Below are 16516 nucleotides of genomic sequence, written 5' to 3' on the forward strand. Positions count from 1 at the left end.
TTTACACATATGTGAGAAATATGAAAATGACTAGAGCGAGGGTAGGTCCGATCAAGGACAATAGCGGGAGATTGTGTATGGAGTCTGAAGAGATAGGAGAGGTCTTGAACGAGTACTTTTCTTCAGTATTTACGAATGAGAGGTGCCATATTATTGGAGAGGGCAGTGTGAAACAGACTGGTAAGCTCGAGGAAATACTTGTTGGGAAGGAAGATGTGGCGGGCATTTTGAAAAACTTGAGGACAGACATGTCCCCCGGGCCTGACGGGATATATCCAAGGATTCTATGGGAAGCAAGAGATGAAATTGCATAGCCATTGGCAATTATCTTTTCATCCTCACTGTCAACAGGGGTGGTACCAGGGGATTGGAGAGTGGCGAATGTCGTGCCCCTGTTCAAAAAAGGGAATAGGGATAACCCTGGGAATTACAGGCCAGTTAGTCTTACTTTGCTGGTAGGCAAAGAAATGGAAAGGGTACTGAGGGATAGGATTTCTGAGCATCTGGAAAGACACTGCTTGATTAGGGATAGTCAGCACAGATTTGTGAGGGGTAGGTCTTGCCTCAAGTCTTATTGAATTCTTTGAGGAGGTGACCAAGCACGTGGATAAAGGTAAAGCAGTGGATGAAGTGTACATGGATTTTAGTAAGGCATTTGATAAGGTTCCCCATGGTAGGCTTATGCAGAAAGTAAGGAGGCATGGAATAGTGGGAAATTTGGCCAGTTGGATAATGAACTGGCTAACCGATAGAAGTCAGAGAGTGGTGGTGGATGACAAATATTCAGCCTGGAGTCCAGTTACCAGTAGCGTACCGCGGGGATCAGTTCTGGGTCCTCTGCTGTTTGTGATTTTCATTAATGACTTGGATGAGGGAGTTGAAGGGTGGGTCAGTAAGTTTCCAGATGATACGAAGATTGGTGGAGTTGTGGATAGTGAGGAGAGCTGTTGTCGGCTGCAAAGAGACATAGAAAGGATGCAGAGATGGGCTGAGAAGTGGCAGATGGAGTTTAACCCTGAAAAGTGTGAGGTTGTCCATTTTGGAAGGACAAATATGAATGCGGATACAGGGTTAACGGTAGGGTTCTTGGCAGTGTGGAGGAGCAGAGAGATCTTGGGGTCTATGTTCATACATCTTTGAAAGTTGCCACGCAAGTGGATAGAGCTGTGAAGAAGGCCTATGGTATGCTAGCTTTCATTAGCAGAGGGATTGAATTTAAGAGCCGTGAGGTGATGATGCAGCTGTACAAAACCTTGTTATGGCCACATTTGGAGTAGTGTGTGCAGTTCTGGTCGCCTCATTTTAGGAAGGATGTGGAAGCTTTGGAAAAGGTGCAAAGGAGATTTACCAGGATGTTGTCTGGAATGGAGAGTAGGTCTTACGAGGAAAGGTTGAGGGTGCTAGGCCTTTTCTCATTAGAATGAAGAAGGATGAGGGGCGACTTGATAGAGGTTTATAAGATGATCAGGGGAATAGATAGAGTAGACAGTCAGAGACTTTTTCCCCGGGTAGAACACACCATTACAAGGGGACGTAAATTTAAGGTGAATGGTGGAAGATATAGGGGGGATGTCAGAGGTAGGTTCTTTACCCAGAGAGTAGTGGGGACATGGAATGCACTGCCTGTGGAAGTAGTTGAGTCGGAAACATGAGGGACCTTCAAGCGGCTATTGGATAGGTACATGGATTATGGTAGAATGATGGGCTGTAGATTAATTTGTTCTTAATCTAGGACAAACGTTCGGCATAACATCGTGGGCCGAAGGGCCTGTTCTGTGCTGTATTTTCTATGTTCCATGTTCTATGCTGTTCGGAGTCACATTGCTACTTAATTGCAAATGAAGTATTAATTGTTTTCATCATGTCAGTAAAGATCTAATATTTGGAAGATAATTTAGTTGTGTCGTGTGAGACGATGTGAATTCCAATAAGCAGATTACTGCAAGTGGCATCATCATTGGCCCATAGAACATGGATGGGATTCTCTCGTCCCCCAGCCGTGTGTTTCTCGGCAGCGTGCTGTTCGCTGGCAATGAGGTTTCCCCTTGAAGCCACCCGTCGCCGTCGGAAACCTGCGTGCCGGAAAAGAGAATCCCAACAGCCGGAAAATTCTGGCCCATATCTCTCAAAAGTACGGTTGCCAATCCTCCAGGGTCAATTTCCTGAATATTGGGGTAATCAACCCAGGGAAAAAAATGGTGGGGCATTTGATTGAGTGATGAAAGCTCCAGGAATATATCCAGCCAGAGTTGGAAATCCACAATGCAGATTTTTTATAAAAGGTTCAACCCTCCTGTAACATTGTCGGATTGCAATTTGAACCCTTTGGCATATTTATATTCCAACTCCTTGAACATGCCTGTGCTTTGAATAAATTCAAGATTTTACTTAATGTTTGTGAATCACGCATTAAGGCGCAGTCACTCACAACCATACTGCAAATCTGGTTATCTAGGTCAATTGATTTCAGATCTGCATCAGGGCCAGTGACAAATGATGACTGGCAGTCCACAAGTGACAGACATCAGACCAAACCAAATCAACTTAAAATAGCTAAAGATAAATATCAGTCAGAACCAGGCCCAACCCTTTGCAAATTAACAATTCGAGAAAAGCAGATCCTATTTCGGTACAAAGGTCTTATAGTGTAGTGTTATCGTGGTCAAAGGAATTTCGAGCAGCAGCTAAATTCTTTCCAATCTTCTGGCCAAGTGGTGAATGTGCTGAAAGCGGATTGAACACAACACAATGCCTGCATGCAAGCAACTCCAATAAAAGAACCTTTTCTTAAGAGTGTCACTGAAAGCTTTTCACCGATTCTTGGCATAAGTTTTATCTGGAGCCTGTGCTCCAGCACCTCATGAGAATTATGGGGAAGGGAGCAAATAAATTCGCAAAGTAGAAAAGCAAGTCACAAAATGTCCTATTGAGTAGGATTACAATTAATAAGCCAGCATGTAATGCCTGCGGTGATTAGTACTGTACACTTACTGAAATAATGTAAAAAAACAGGTCACTATCAAGTCTTAACAATTCAGGCAAGGCAAAGCATGGATAAGATGACTGGACAGAAACAGCACTGGATGGCTCAGTTCCAATCTCAAGCATTCTTCTTTTCAAAAGTTCCGGTGGTGGCCATGGAGGGGTAGGTCGCACATTTGATCGCTCCCGCCTGTAACGGACTTTTGGACCATTTTGCCCCATTTTTTTTTTGGATTTTATGGGATAAAGCAGTGAAGAATGAGACAGTAAGGAGAAATCCCCCTCCGGTGTATGGAGAATTGGACCAGAAGTGGTCGTGTGAGACGACAAGTCCTATAAGGGAGATGCAAGCAGAGCTGGGAAAGCATGGCGGAGGGCAAGGGCCGCGGGAGAGGGCACAGTGGTCGACGGAGCATCTGGTGAAGTTTTTCGAGGATTGCTTCGCCAAGCTGAAGGAGGACACGCTGGACCCGATTAAGGCTTTGATTGATCAAGTGGTTCAGAATCAGGAAACCCACGGGAGAGCGATCCAGGAGGTCGAGCAAAAGTTGTCTGAGCATGCGGAGTATATAACCGTGCTGGAAAGCAAGGTGGAGATGATGAACAACCGCCAGAAAAGAATGCAGGAGAAGCTGGAGGACCTGGAGAATAGATTCAGGAGGCAGAATCTCAGGATTGTTGGCCTCCCTGAAGGCAGTGAGGGATCGGATGCAAGGGCCTATGTGACGGACATGTTGGAGAAGTTGATGGGGGCTGGGGCGTTCCCTCGGCCCCTGGAATTGGACAGAACGCACAGAGCCCTCGCGAGGAAGCCCAGAGCGAACGAACCGCCGAGAGCCATGGTGGTACGTTTTCACCGTTTCATGGACAAGGAACACGTTTTGCGGTGGGCCAAGAAAGAACGGAGCAGCAAGTGGGAGAACTGTGAGTTGCGCATCTATCAGGACCTGGGTGCGGATTTGGCCAAGAGGCGAGCTGGGTTCAATCGGGCAAAAACGACCCTCTTTCAGAAGAGGGTGAAGTTCGGGATGTGGTACCCAGCCCGTCTGTGGGTCACACATGAGGAACGGGTTTTCTACTTTGAAACGCCAGACAAAGTATGGACCTTTATTAAAGAAATGAAGCTGGAGGCGAATTAAAAGACCCTTAAGCCTTAGAGAAGTACTTTGGCAGCGATTTGTGGTGCTGGATTGTAAAAGTTTAAGTAGCTCTATATGAAATAATGGGCTGGGTGGATGGTTAAAGGTTAATCTGTCTTGCAGGGACCTTGTTAGGGGGGGAAATTGGCTTTGAATTTACTTCTGCTTTTTGGGTGACTATTTTTTCTAAAATGATTGTTTCTTCACTTTTATTTCTGCTGTTTGTTTACTGGGGAATGTCATGCTTTTAAAATGTTTATTCATATGAGGGGGAGTGAGGAGAGTACAATAGGGAGACAGACTGCTTGGTGCCAGGAGCAGGAGCTATCGAGTCAGCATGGGTCAGCTGACTCTCGGAAGCGCAGTGGGGGGTGGACAGGTGTTAAGCTGGAGCTTGACTTGGGGGATTGGGTTTAGTGTTGTTGCTGGGGGGGGGGGGGACTGCTTTGCTGACAGGGGAGGAACTGTTACTAGGGGACAAATGGGAGGTCGGGAACAGCGACAGCCCGTGTGGGGACTCGAGGAAGCGGAGGGTGCGAGCTCTAGGCTGGCCTAAAAAAGGGTGATGGCTAGTCGGCGGGGGTGGGGGGTTGGAAGCCCCCGTCCAGGCTGATCACACGGAATGGGAGAGGACGGAATAGACCGGTCAAAAGGGCTCGCGTGTTCGCGCGTTTGAGGGAACTGAAGGCGGACGTGGCAATGCTACAAGAGACACCCTAAAGGTTACAGACCAGACGAGATTGAGGCAGGGGTGGGTTAGCCAAGTGTTCCACTCAGGACTGGACTCAAAGACCAGGGGTATAGCGATCTTAATCAGCAAACGTGTGGCATTCGAGGCAGGAGAATCGTGTCAGACAAGGGGGGTAGGGACATAATGGTGAGTGGGAAGCTGGAGGGGGTGCGAGTGGTACTTGTGAACATATATGCTCCGAATTGGGAAGATGTGGAATTTATGAGGCGGGTGTTAGGTAAGATTCCCAGACTTAGAGTCACATAACCTGATCATGGGAGGAGACTTCAATACAGTCATTGATCTGGAAATGGACCGGTCAAAATCCAGGACAGGGAGGAGGCCAGCTGCGGCAAAGGAATTGAAGGGTTTTATGGAACAGATGGGGGGGGGGGGGGGGGGGGGGGAGTAGATCCATGGAGGTTTGCACGGCCGAGGACGAAGGAGTTTTCCTTTTTTTTTTAAAGAAACAATTTTATTGAGGTATTTTCTGACATTGTAAACAGTTACAGATTACAGAAATATGCAAACATCAACGAAAAACCAACACTTCAACCAAACCATAATGCACATACCCGCTCCTCTCCCATAGGTACTACCCGCCTATTTATCCCTCTAACTCTACTCTAATCTCCCCACTGCCCCCCCCCTGCTGACGTTCACTCTCCCGCGAAGAAGTCGATAAATGGTTGCCACCTTTGGGCGAACCCCAATACAGATCCCCTCAAGGCGAACTTGATTTTTTCCATACCCAGAAAACTTGACATGTCCGGCCATAGTTCAGTCTGCGGGGGTTTCGAGTCCGTATTGGCCGCCGGGCTATCAGGGAAGCAAAGGCTAGAACATCGGCCTCTTTCTCCCCCTGGACTCCCGGGTCTTCCGAAACCCTGAAAATTGCCACCTGTGGACTTATCACCTCCTTTGTTTTTAGCACCCGGGAGAGTTTTCCTTTTTTTTCCCACATGTCCACAAGGTATACTCTAGCATCGACTTTTTTGTTCTGAGCAGGGCGCTAATACCGAAGGTGGTGGATACTGAGTACTCGGCAATTGCAGTGTCGGATCATGCCCCGCACTGGGTGGATCTACGGGTTAGTGTGGAGAGAGGGCAACGCCCACTGTGGAGACTGGATGTGGGGTTGTTAGCAGACGAGGCGATCTGTGGGCAGGTTAACAAGTCCATCCAGAACTACCTAGAAACAAATGATACGGGGGAGGTCTCTGCAGCGAGGGTCTGGGAAGCTTTGAAGGCAGTGGTCAGAGGGGAATTAATCTCGATACGGGCCCACAGAGAAAAGGTGGAATGGGTTAAAAGGGATAGATTAATGGAGGAGATACTCCAGGTGGACAGGAGATACACGGAGGCCCCGGATGCGGGGCTACTGAGGGATCGGCAGAGGTTACAGGTGGAGTTTGGGCTGTTGACCACAGGGAAAGCAGTGGGACAGTTGAGGAAGGCAAGGCGATCTATGCGTACGGGGAAAAGGCAAGTAGAATGTTGGCGTACCAGCTCAGGAAAAGAGAGGCGACCAGGGAGATAGGAAAAGTAAAGAGTAGAGACGGTAATACTGTCCTGGACCCAGCGGGGGTGAACGAAGTGTTTAAGGGCTTTTATAGTAAATTATATGAGTCAGAACCCCCGGCTGGGGTGGAGGGGATCATGCAATTTCTGGATCAGTTGAGGTTCCCGAGGGTGGAGGAGGACCCGGTGGAGGTGCTAGGTGCCCCAATTGAGATTGAGGAAATAATCAAGGGGCTGGAGGGCATGCAGTCGGGCAAGGCCCCGGGGCCTGACAGCAACCCGGTGGAATTCTATAAGAAGTTTGCAGAGATATTGAGCCCACTGCTGGTGAGGACATTTAACAAAGCCAGAGAGAAGGAAGTCCTCCCCCTAACAATGTCGCAGGCCTCAATTTCATTGATCCTGAAACGGGAGAAGGATCCAGAGCAATGCAGGTCATACAGGCCGATTTCTCTACTGAATGTGGACGCCAAACTGCTGGCTAAGATACTGGCCACAAGGATAGAGGACTGTGTCCCGGGGGTGATAGGGGAAGGCAAGACGGGATTTGTTAAGGGCAGGCAACTCAAGGCCAATGTTCGAAGGCTTCTAAATGTTATTATGATGCCCCCAGAAGGAGAGGAGGCGGAGGTAGCGATGGATGCGGAGAATGCTTTTGATCGGGTGGAGTGGAATTACCTGTGGGAGGCACTGGGAAGGTTTGGGTTTGGTGAGGGCTTTATTGACTGGGTGTGGTTGCTCTATCAGGCACCAGTAGCGAGTGTGCATACGAACCGGCTGAGGTTGGGGTATTTTGAAATACACCGAGGGACGAGGCAAAGGTGCCCTCTCTCCCCGTTACTGTTTGCTCTGGCCATAGAGCCATTGGCCATGGCGTTAAGAGCCTCTAAGAACGGGAAAGGACTGGTTCGGGGGGGGTGGAGGCGGGGGGGGGGGGGTGGAGCACCAGGTCTCGCTCTACGCTCTTGTACATTTCTGCCCCGTTGGAGGGGATGAGGGAAGTAATGCGAATCTTGAAATGAAATGAAAATCGCTCGTCATGAGTAGGCTTCAATGAAGTTACTGTGAAAAGCCCCTAGTCGCCACATTCCAGCGCCTGTTCGGGGAGGCTGGTACAGGAATCGAACCGTGCTGCTGGCCTGCCTTGGTCTGCTTTAAAAGCCAGCGATTTAGCCCAGTGTGCTAAACCAGCCCCTATCTTGGGGGAATTTGGCAATTTTTCGGGACATAAACTGAACATGGTGAGATGTTTGCGATCCAGGCAAGAGAAGAGGCTGGGAGAACTGCCGATTAGAATGGTAGGGAAGAGCTTTCGATATCTGAGAATCCAGGTGGCCCGGAAATGGGAAGTACTACACAAGTTAAACCTATCCCGGTTGGCAGAACAAATGGAAGGGGACTTTAAGAGATGGGACATGCTCCCGCTATCACTGGCGGGGAGGGTACAGACCATGAAAATGACGGTCCTCCCCAGATTTGTTTGTCATTCAGTGCCTCCCCATCTTCATCCCTAAGGCCTTTTTCAAGCGGGTGAATAAGATTATTTCGGGCTTTGTGTGGGCGAGTAAAACCCCGTGAGTGAAGAAAGTGTTGCTAGAGCGCAGTCAGGGGGAGGGTGGGCTGGCGCTGCAAACTTCTGGAACTACTACTGGGCAGCTAATATAGCCAAGATCAGGAAGTGGGTAGTGGGGGAGGGGTCGGCTAGGGAGCGGATGGAGGCGGCGTCATGTAAAGACACCAATCTGGGAGCATTGGTAATGGCACCTCTGCCGTTCTCGCTGGCCCGATACTCCACAAGTCCGGTGGTCGTGGCGGCCCTGAGGATCTGGGGGCAATGGAGGAGATAGAAGAGAGTGGAGGGAGCATCGATTTGGACCCCTATTTCTAATAACCACAGGTTTGTACCGGGTAGGTTAGATGGCGGGTTCTGGAGTTGGCAGAGGGCAGGAATTAGAAGGATAGGGGATCTACTTATAGATAGGAGCTTTCCCAGCTTGAAAGCTTTGGAGGATAAATTTAAATTGCCAGCACGGAATAGTTTTAGGTATTTGCAGGTGCGCGACTTCCTGAGAAAACAGGTGCCGGCCTTTCCGCTGCTGCCGCCACGGGGGATACAGGATAGAGTAGTCTCCAGTACCTGGGTGGGAGAGGGGAAGGTATCGGACATTTACCAGGAGCTTTGGGAGGCGGAGCTTAAGGGCAAGTGGGAGGACGAGCTAGGATAGATAGAGGCGGATCTATGGGCGAATGCCCCAAGCAGGGTTAATACCTCCTCATTGTATCAGAATAAGCCTGGTGCACAATTTAAGGTAGTGCACCGGGCACACATGACAGCGGCTAGGATGAGTAAATCCTTCGGGGTTGAGGATAGGTGTGCGAGGTGCGTGGGAAGCCCAGCAAATCATGTCCACATGTTTTGGGCATGCCCGAAGCTTAGAGGGTTTTGGCAGGGTTTTGCTCGGGCAATATCCGCAGTGCTAAAAATACGGGTGGTGCCGAGTCCGGAGGTAGCGATCTTTGGAGTGTCGAAAGATCCGGGAGTTCAGGGGGCGAAAGAGGCCGACGTCCTGGCCTTTGCCTCCCTGGTAGCCCGGAGACGGATCTTATTAATGTGGAGGGACTCGCAGACCCGGAGTGTAGAGACCTGCGTTAGTGACATGGCTGGGTTTCTCAGTCTTGAGAAAATAAATTTTGCCTTAAGAGAGTCAATGTTAGGGTTCTCCCGGAGGTGGCAGCCGTTCGTGGACTTTCTCGGGGAAAATTATTTTATTTTATCATGTTGATGTCATTGCTTTTGTTACTGTTAGAAAAAAAATTTAAATACCTTAATAAAAAAAATTTTTTTTTTTTTTTTTTTTAATTCTTCTTTTGAAAATAACTTTATTTTGCCAATGTTCTCCCTTCCCTTTTCTTTCTTGAAGGTCTCATCAGGATGCAATTCAACAATCGTGGATATCTCTTTAGTACCTCACCCACATGACCGCTCTTTCATGTGCAAGTCCAGAGAGAGGGTGTTGGATGGTAATCGTGAAATGCATTAGAGACAACTGTGATCATGTCCTCACCTGCACGCAGGCTAGGATTCAGCAACAGCCACTGACACTTGGACACAGTGCCTGTAACTGATCCAAAGTCTTTCAAAGGAGGAACACAAAAAATACAACAAGCAGTGGTGGAAAAGGGTTATTACATGATCAAAGACTTTGGTGTAATGGAGAAAGAAATACCCCTTTCTATTACACTGCAATACTGGGTCCTGTCCTCGGATTTTTTCAATTTAGTTTTGCTGTGAAAGAACTACTCATACCTAGAAAGCTGTAATATTTATAAGCATATGTGTATACCCACAAAATAAAGGAGGGCAAGAGAAAAAGGAGAGATGTGTAAAAAAAATACATTTTTGCCATCAGGATATCTTGAAGCACTTCACAGCCCTTGAGAATTATTGTTGAATTATAGTTGTGTAGTTACTTACCTGCTGCACAAGAGATCCCATTTTGTGTATAAAATTGTTCAGGGCATTAGTTGCATTAAGTGTGTTCCCCGCAGTAAATGTAACCCTCTCCTGTAGAGAAAACCATGGATCAGAAGCAGGTAGGTGTACTCTTACAAAATGGCAATAGACAGGATTTGTTCACCACCATGTTTTGATCATCTGAAGAATACACCAGCAACAACAGATGAAATGCAAAACAATTTGGCACTACAAATTTGATGTTTTTAAAAAAATGTATAGAACTAACTTAGAATAAGTTACTTACTAAGAATACATTCACTCACCAACTGGCAAATGTCACTAAATAGGGGCTTCTTATAAGTTAAAAGGAGAGACTACAGTAATTTAAATTCCACAGCTACTTCTGGATCAGTCAAATATCCAGAAATGGATAACACAGCGCTTTTGACTATATGTAAAGCTGCTGCTTTGAATTGAGCATTAAAAAGTGCTCGTGTTAGATTCAGAAGGATCAAACTGCATTCCAGGGATAATTTAGGTTGGCATTCCAGTGTAGGACTGAGAGGGTTATAATGCCAGAGACATAATCCTTCACTGGAGTTTAGAAGAGTGAGGGGTGGCTTGATTGAAGTATACAAGATCCTGAACCATCTTCACAAAGTGCATGTGGAAAGGATGTTTACTCTTGTGTGCAAGTCCAGGACTAGGGGGCATGGTTTGGGGGTCACCCTTTTAGGACAGATATGAGAAGAATTCTTTTCTCTGAGGCTTTTCCAACTTTAGAACTGTCTGCCTCAGAAGGCGGTTGAGGCAGAGTAATTGAATGTTGTTGTTTTTATTTTAAATCAGAGGTAGATAGATTCCCTTGCCTAACAAGGATCAAACATTATCGGGGCAGATGGAAATGTAGAATTAGAAACACAAACAGATGAGCCATGACCTTAATGAATGGTGAGCAGGCTCAAGGGGCCAAATGACCGACTTCTGCTCCTATTTCATATGTCCGTATGAAATGTTCATTCTGCATAGGCGTACCTTAAGACAGGATAGTGGATAGTGCTAAGATTTGAATCAATGAGCAAACGGGATGCAGATCGGAATTGATCTTGCATATTCTCAGACTTCCTGTCTTATTGCTCATGGTAAGTTCAGGCATAAGGGCAACAGCCATGCAACACAATGTATTAAACTGCTATGAATGTGGAGCTATGTAACTGGGTATCAACAATGGTTCAACTAAAATTATCATACACAGTTAACATGCTATGCAAAGGCCTAACACAATTATACAAACTTCAGATTATTAAATAAAAGGGAACAAACTAACCGTCAAGAGTTTGGGTAAATTGATCTCAGAAAAGAAAATAGTTGTCGCTTTTTGCAGTGTCTCCTCTGGTAAGGCACACAGACTCTTGTGTAAACGGTTGAATACCCTCTTGTTCTTTGTAACCAAGAAGCTGGAGAGATGGGATATGTTGCAAACAATCTCTTTATAACTCGCCCTTGGACCAGCAAGGGATATCTGCAAAAATCCAAATCCAGGTAGACTAAAGTCCAAATCAAGTATATATAAATCCGATGGAAGCAAGCTTTTCAACACCACAAATAACTTTCGGATTACATATAACCTAAAGCTCTACACTCAGAAGTTGCTTTTTAAGATAAATTGTTCATGGCATGTGAGCATTGGCACGAGGAACATTTATTGCCCATTCCTAATTGCTTGAGAAGATGATGGTGTTCTTTGAACAAGTCAGAATGGTGAGTGACTTGGGAGGGTAACTTGCAAGGGCGGTGTTCCCATGCATCTGCTGCCCTTACCTTACATGGTAAATGTCAGGGAGTTGAAAGGTGCTGTTGAAGGGGCCTTGGCGAGCTGCTGCAGTGCATCTTGTAGATGCTACACACTTCTGCCACGATGTCAGTGGTAGAGTGACTGAAATTAGAGTATTGTTGGAGCCACCCTCACTCAGACAAGTGGAGAGTATTTCAGCACACACGGGACTTGTGCCTTGCAGATGGTGGGCAAACTTTGAGGTGTCAAGGGGAGAGTTACTTACTGCAGAATTCCCAGCCTCTGGCCTGCTCATGTAGTCACAGTATCTATATGGATGGTCTAGTTAACTTTCTGGTCAATTGGTCACTTTGGCTACAAAGAGAACAAAGCAACCAAGGTTTCCATATTTGATTGTTATCCATGAAATCCTAACAAAAAGTATACAAATTTAGCCATGGATCTCAGTTATATCGCAGGATCAAAAATACCAGTCTGGTGAGAAAATGGTCCTTTGTACATGGTTCCTGGTAACTACAGAATTGTATCCAAGTATATTTAACAAATTTTACTGGGCTTCTGCCTCCCACTGCTGGTTCTGGTAGGAGATTGGCAGAATTCCCATAAAAATGGCCAAGGTTACACCTTTGTGCAATTTCAGGATCCATGACTGGTTGGAAATTCAGGAAGGGAAAGGAAGGAATTGAGATGCAAAAAGTAATACTGAGTGAGATGTTCAATTGGAAGAGGTGTACACTCTTCTCCTGCGTCTTTTGGGTTCCCCTGCAACATGCTAGCTTTCTGAATGTATTGTTGGTAGGTTTTCTTTTGTCCTAACCCTAACCTTCTCCATTCGTGTTACTCCCAAACATTTTGTTAATGGCCGCTACCTCAACCAGCATCTTGCCCAAGGATCACATTTAGAAATAATGCAACATTTGCACAGCTGGGTTCTGGGTCTGTACCACCGATACCTCACATGATCGAATTGGACACTTTGTCCCGAGTCTTCAAGCGCTTCTATTTTGTAGTGTGTCAGAAAATCATATTTGTTCCAAGAAATATTGCAGAGCTGGTCAGCCGCAGTTCAAAAATCTGAGCCTATTATTCACAGAAAATAAAATGTTGCCCCCCCCCCCCCCCCCCCCCCCACTCAGGAGGAAATTATTTAAATTTAATTATAATTATATTGAGTTTCACAATTGGTGAGTTAGATTTGTAATAAAATGACTTTTTTTCTCTCTCGGGTGATCCGAGTCCCACTCCCGGAACAGAGTAAAGGCAGGAATGAAGAGGTCATTGCTGCCTGGGTCAATTTGAGAGACAGGTGATTGAGCCTTCCTAGTCAGCCTAACTCAATGGGTTAACAGAACCATCACCATGCACTGTGCTCTTCTCATTGAATCACATCCGATTCTGCAGTCATTCAACTCAGTACAGCTCCTCTTTAAGAACTTTACAAACAGCTACATCTTAGCGATTACCTGCTCGAGGTTTATTTTTGATGTCATTAAGTCACTGACCACCTGTGTAGGAAGGGATACATTTTTCAAGAGAAACTGGGATAGTGTCTGATTCTTCTGTAGATATTCTCTGACTGGCAAACCTATGGAGGAATCAAAGGCAAATTAATGCATTGACTGTATATGCACATCAAACCTCAGACAAAATTATTCCGAATTACAAATGTGAAGATCTTGTCACTCCTGCTGATGACAGGCCTGTAATAAACAATCCTGATCCGGCTATTAAATCAGAAAGCAATCCGTAATTAACAGTAATATTAGTCATTACTGAATAATAATAAAGACTTTAAAAATTGCTTGCTCTCAAGGCTTCATTACTGGGCTGATTTTACTAACACTGGTGCACTGCTGGGCAGCAGACATGGAAGTTTTGACATCCGAGAGATAATCTTTCTCTGGACTCTGATCTTCCCAATATTTATTTTAATCCAAGAATCTATGGTCATTGCTCCACTGAATCTTCCCCTCTATCTTTTAGGCTCCCAAAGTTCCATTCTACATACTTTTTCCATCCCAAATCGCCATTATTGAAATCTGCCACTTTCTCAGGACGTTACCTCCTTCAGTTGCTTCCTCTCCCTCCTGCGAATCCCTACTTGTAAAAGCCAAATTTTATACCACCCAACCAATGCTTGCTCATTTATTTCATCTTCTATCCTATTCCTTTGAACCTTGGTGTCCTGTCCGAGGAACATTGGCCCTTCACTTGCATTTCTCGCTTCACTTGCATTTCTCGATTTAAAAAAAACTAATATTTGAATTCATGAAAGCACTTACAGGTTCAAAATCTGGACCTGGGCATAGCAGGCAATACAAATGTGATATTCTGTACAAGCTATTTAGTTGACTACATAGGACTGAATTTTCATCCAGATATGAATGGCCACATTTCACCCCTTACCACTTTCCGCTGGTTTTTCTGTGGGTCAGAAATGCCCACTGTGCAAAGTGTGCGCCCGCACATGCTGAGGCAGGGTGCCCCATTTTAAATGGGAAATTAAAATAAGGTTTCCTCACACAGACAAATTTTCATCTGGCAGGTTTGGGAGGTCTATTAAAAGCACGGCAGGTTTGAGACAGCTTAAAAACCTTCTATGGCATCCAAGCGAATAGTTCACCAAATTCATCCCAAGTCACTATGGCTATGGTATCATCGCAAGGATCCCGCTCTGCATCAGAGGTGGTGCTTTTGATTTCATAACCACATAAATTGTCTCCTCCATCCACGGAATTGAATACTCTGCATTTTTTTGAACGCTCTTCTCGTTAAATCGAAATTCATGGTAATTTCATCCATGTTGCTGGTTTGAGTTTCGGAATGCAATCACTAAGCGCCTTACCCGGCTTGCCATAGCATCTGCCATGAGGGATTGTCTGGGGGCAGCCATGTAACATGCAGTTCAACAAAGACATTGCAGTAGAAAAACTGTAGCCCAAGAGCTCATAACTTGGTGTTAGGAGTGAGCCAAAGTTGAGTTTGAGTGTTGAAAAACTGGAGGAGAAGCCACAGAAAGAGGAACTCTGATATGTTTCAACCTGCTAAAATCTGCTGGAAAAATAAACAGACAAGGAAAAGCTAACACCAGTAAAATACTGAGTAAAATGAATAGGTGATGTGCGGCCAAACTGGCAGTTTTTCCACTTGCAATGACCAAAACTACAAGATGGCAACAGATTTAATTAACATACCAGAGGCGATATGAGTAGCAACAAACACTATTACAAATGGTATTCCACCCTAAATTTATCTGAAGGACAAAATCAAAATACAGAAATTTTGGAAGTCCTAAAGGTACGTGTTGAATCCCAAGTGAATGTTACTTATGACTGATATGTGTTCAATATTAGGGCTCAAGGTGAACAAAAGAGTCCACTGATTAGTGTGCAACTGCTGTAACACAGCTTGCAGAACCATGTAAACTGGGCAACTAAAAGATGATCTCATTAAAAATGGATCTCTTATGCCCAAGACAATTCTGATTGAGAGAGCCAGTCTACTCTCAAGAAAGCAAGAGATTATAAAAATATTTGCCAGAGCACGTATATGGAAGAGCAGACCGGGAGATACATTATGCTGGGACACCCGCCAGGGCGAAAGAACAGAACAATCGACAAAGGGCAGGATACAAATACTGCTGAGGACACCATACCAAGGAAAAGAAGGATTGTCCAGTGTGGGGAAAGCAGCGTTTTAACTGCAAGAAGCCAAATAATTTCACACATAAGCATTTGACTGGAAAGGAGGAAAATAAGCCTACACATATGGTCACTGGGGAGATATCAGTAGACGAGTCTGATGAAACATTATGCTCCATAAAACAGACTGGTTCCGTCAAGTCTTTAGGCAATAAATGGTTTATGACTATTTTGAATGATGACTGCAGAGTCATAGAATCCCTACAGTGCAGAAGGGATCCACCGGCCCATCATGTCTGCACCCTCCGCTTCTTATCCAATCTCACGCCCTATCACCATAACCCCATCTATCCTTTTGGACCAAAGGGGAATTAAGGATAGCCAATCCACCTAACCTGCACATCTTTGGACTGTGGGAGGAAACCAGAGCACCCAGAGGAAACTCACGCAGAATCACAGAATATGACAGTGCAGAAGATGCCCTCCAGCTCATCAAGTCTACATAGATGCACGACAGGCCCTGCCCACTTAATCCCACTTGCTAGCACTTGACCCAAAGCCTTGATTTTATGGCATGTACTCATCCAGGTACTTTTGCATGTGAGGCATCTCTTAAAGGATGTGAGGCATCCTGCCTCTACCACCCTCCCAGCAGTGCATTCCAGACTGTCACCACTGTCTGGGTGAAAAAGGTTTTCCTCAAATCCCCCCAAAACCTCCCACCCCTCACTTTGAACTTGTGTCCCCTCGTAACTGACCCTTCACCTAAGGGGAACAGCTTTGCCCTATCCACCCTGTCCATGCCCCTCAATCTTGTACATCTCAATCAGGTCACCCTGTCTTCTCTGCTCCAGAGAAAACAACCCAAGCCTATGCAACCTCTCTTTATAACTTAAGTGTTCCATCCCAGGCAACATTCTGATAAATCTTCTATACAGCCCTTCCAGTGAAATCACATCCTTTCTATAATGTGGCGACCAGAATTGCACACAGTACTCCAGCTGTGGCCTCATCAAAGTCCCATACAGCTCCATCATGACCTCACGGCTTTTGTAATCTATGCCCCGATTGATAAAAGCGAGTATCCCATATGCCTTTTTCACCGCCCTATTAACCTGCCCTTCTGTCTTCAGAGATCTATCGACAAACATGCCAAGGTCCCTCTATTCTTTGGAACTTCCAATATCAGACTTTTCATAGTACACTTGCTTGTCAAATTACTCCTTTCAAAGTGTATCACCTCACACTTTT

The 16516-nt window shown here is 45.7% G+C and overlaps 1 protein-coding gene across 3 annotated transcripts in view; it reads right to left on the reverse strand.

Moving 5' to 3' along the window:
* The window catches only part of LOC140395177 (phospholipid-transporting ATPase ABCA1-like), a 246267-nt gene that overhangs the window by 168413 nt on the left and 61338 nt on the right, over window positions 1-16516 (reverse strand). For all 3 annotated transcript variants that reach the window (XM_072482683.1, XM_072482684.1, XM_072482682.1), the window contains exons 6-8: window positions 13088-13209; window positions 11157-11351; window positions 9848-9937 (exon numbers count right to left, since the gene is read on the reverse strand). In XM_072482683.1, the coding sequence (XP_072338784.1) occupies window positions 9848-9937; window positions 11157-11351; window positions 13088-13209 (407 nt within the window). The remainder of the gene's footprint in view (window positions 1-9847; window positions 9938-11156; window positions 11352-13087; window positions 13210-16516) is intronic.

The sequence above is a fragment of the Scyliorhinus torazame genome, chromosome 18 (genome assembly GCF_047496885.1).
Source record: "Scyliorhinus torazame isolate Kashiwa2021f chromosome 18, sScyTor2.1, whole genome shotgun sequence".
In the NCBI taxonomy this organism is placed as follows: domain Eukaryota; kingdom Metazoa; phylum Chordata; class Chondrichthyes; order Carcharhiniformes; family Scyliorhinidae; genus Scyliorhinus; species Scyliorhinus torazame.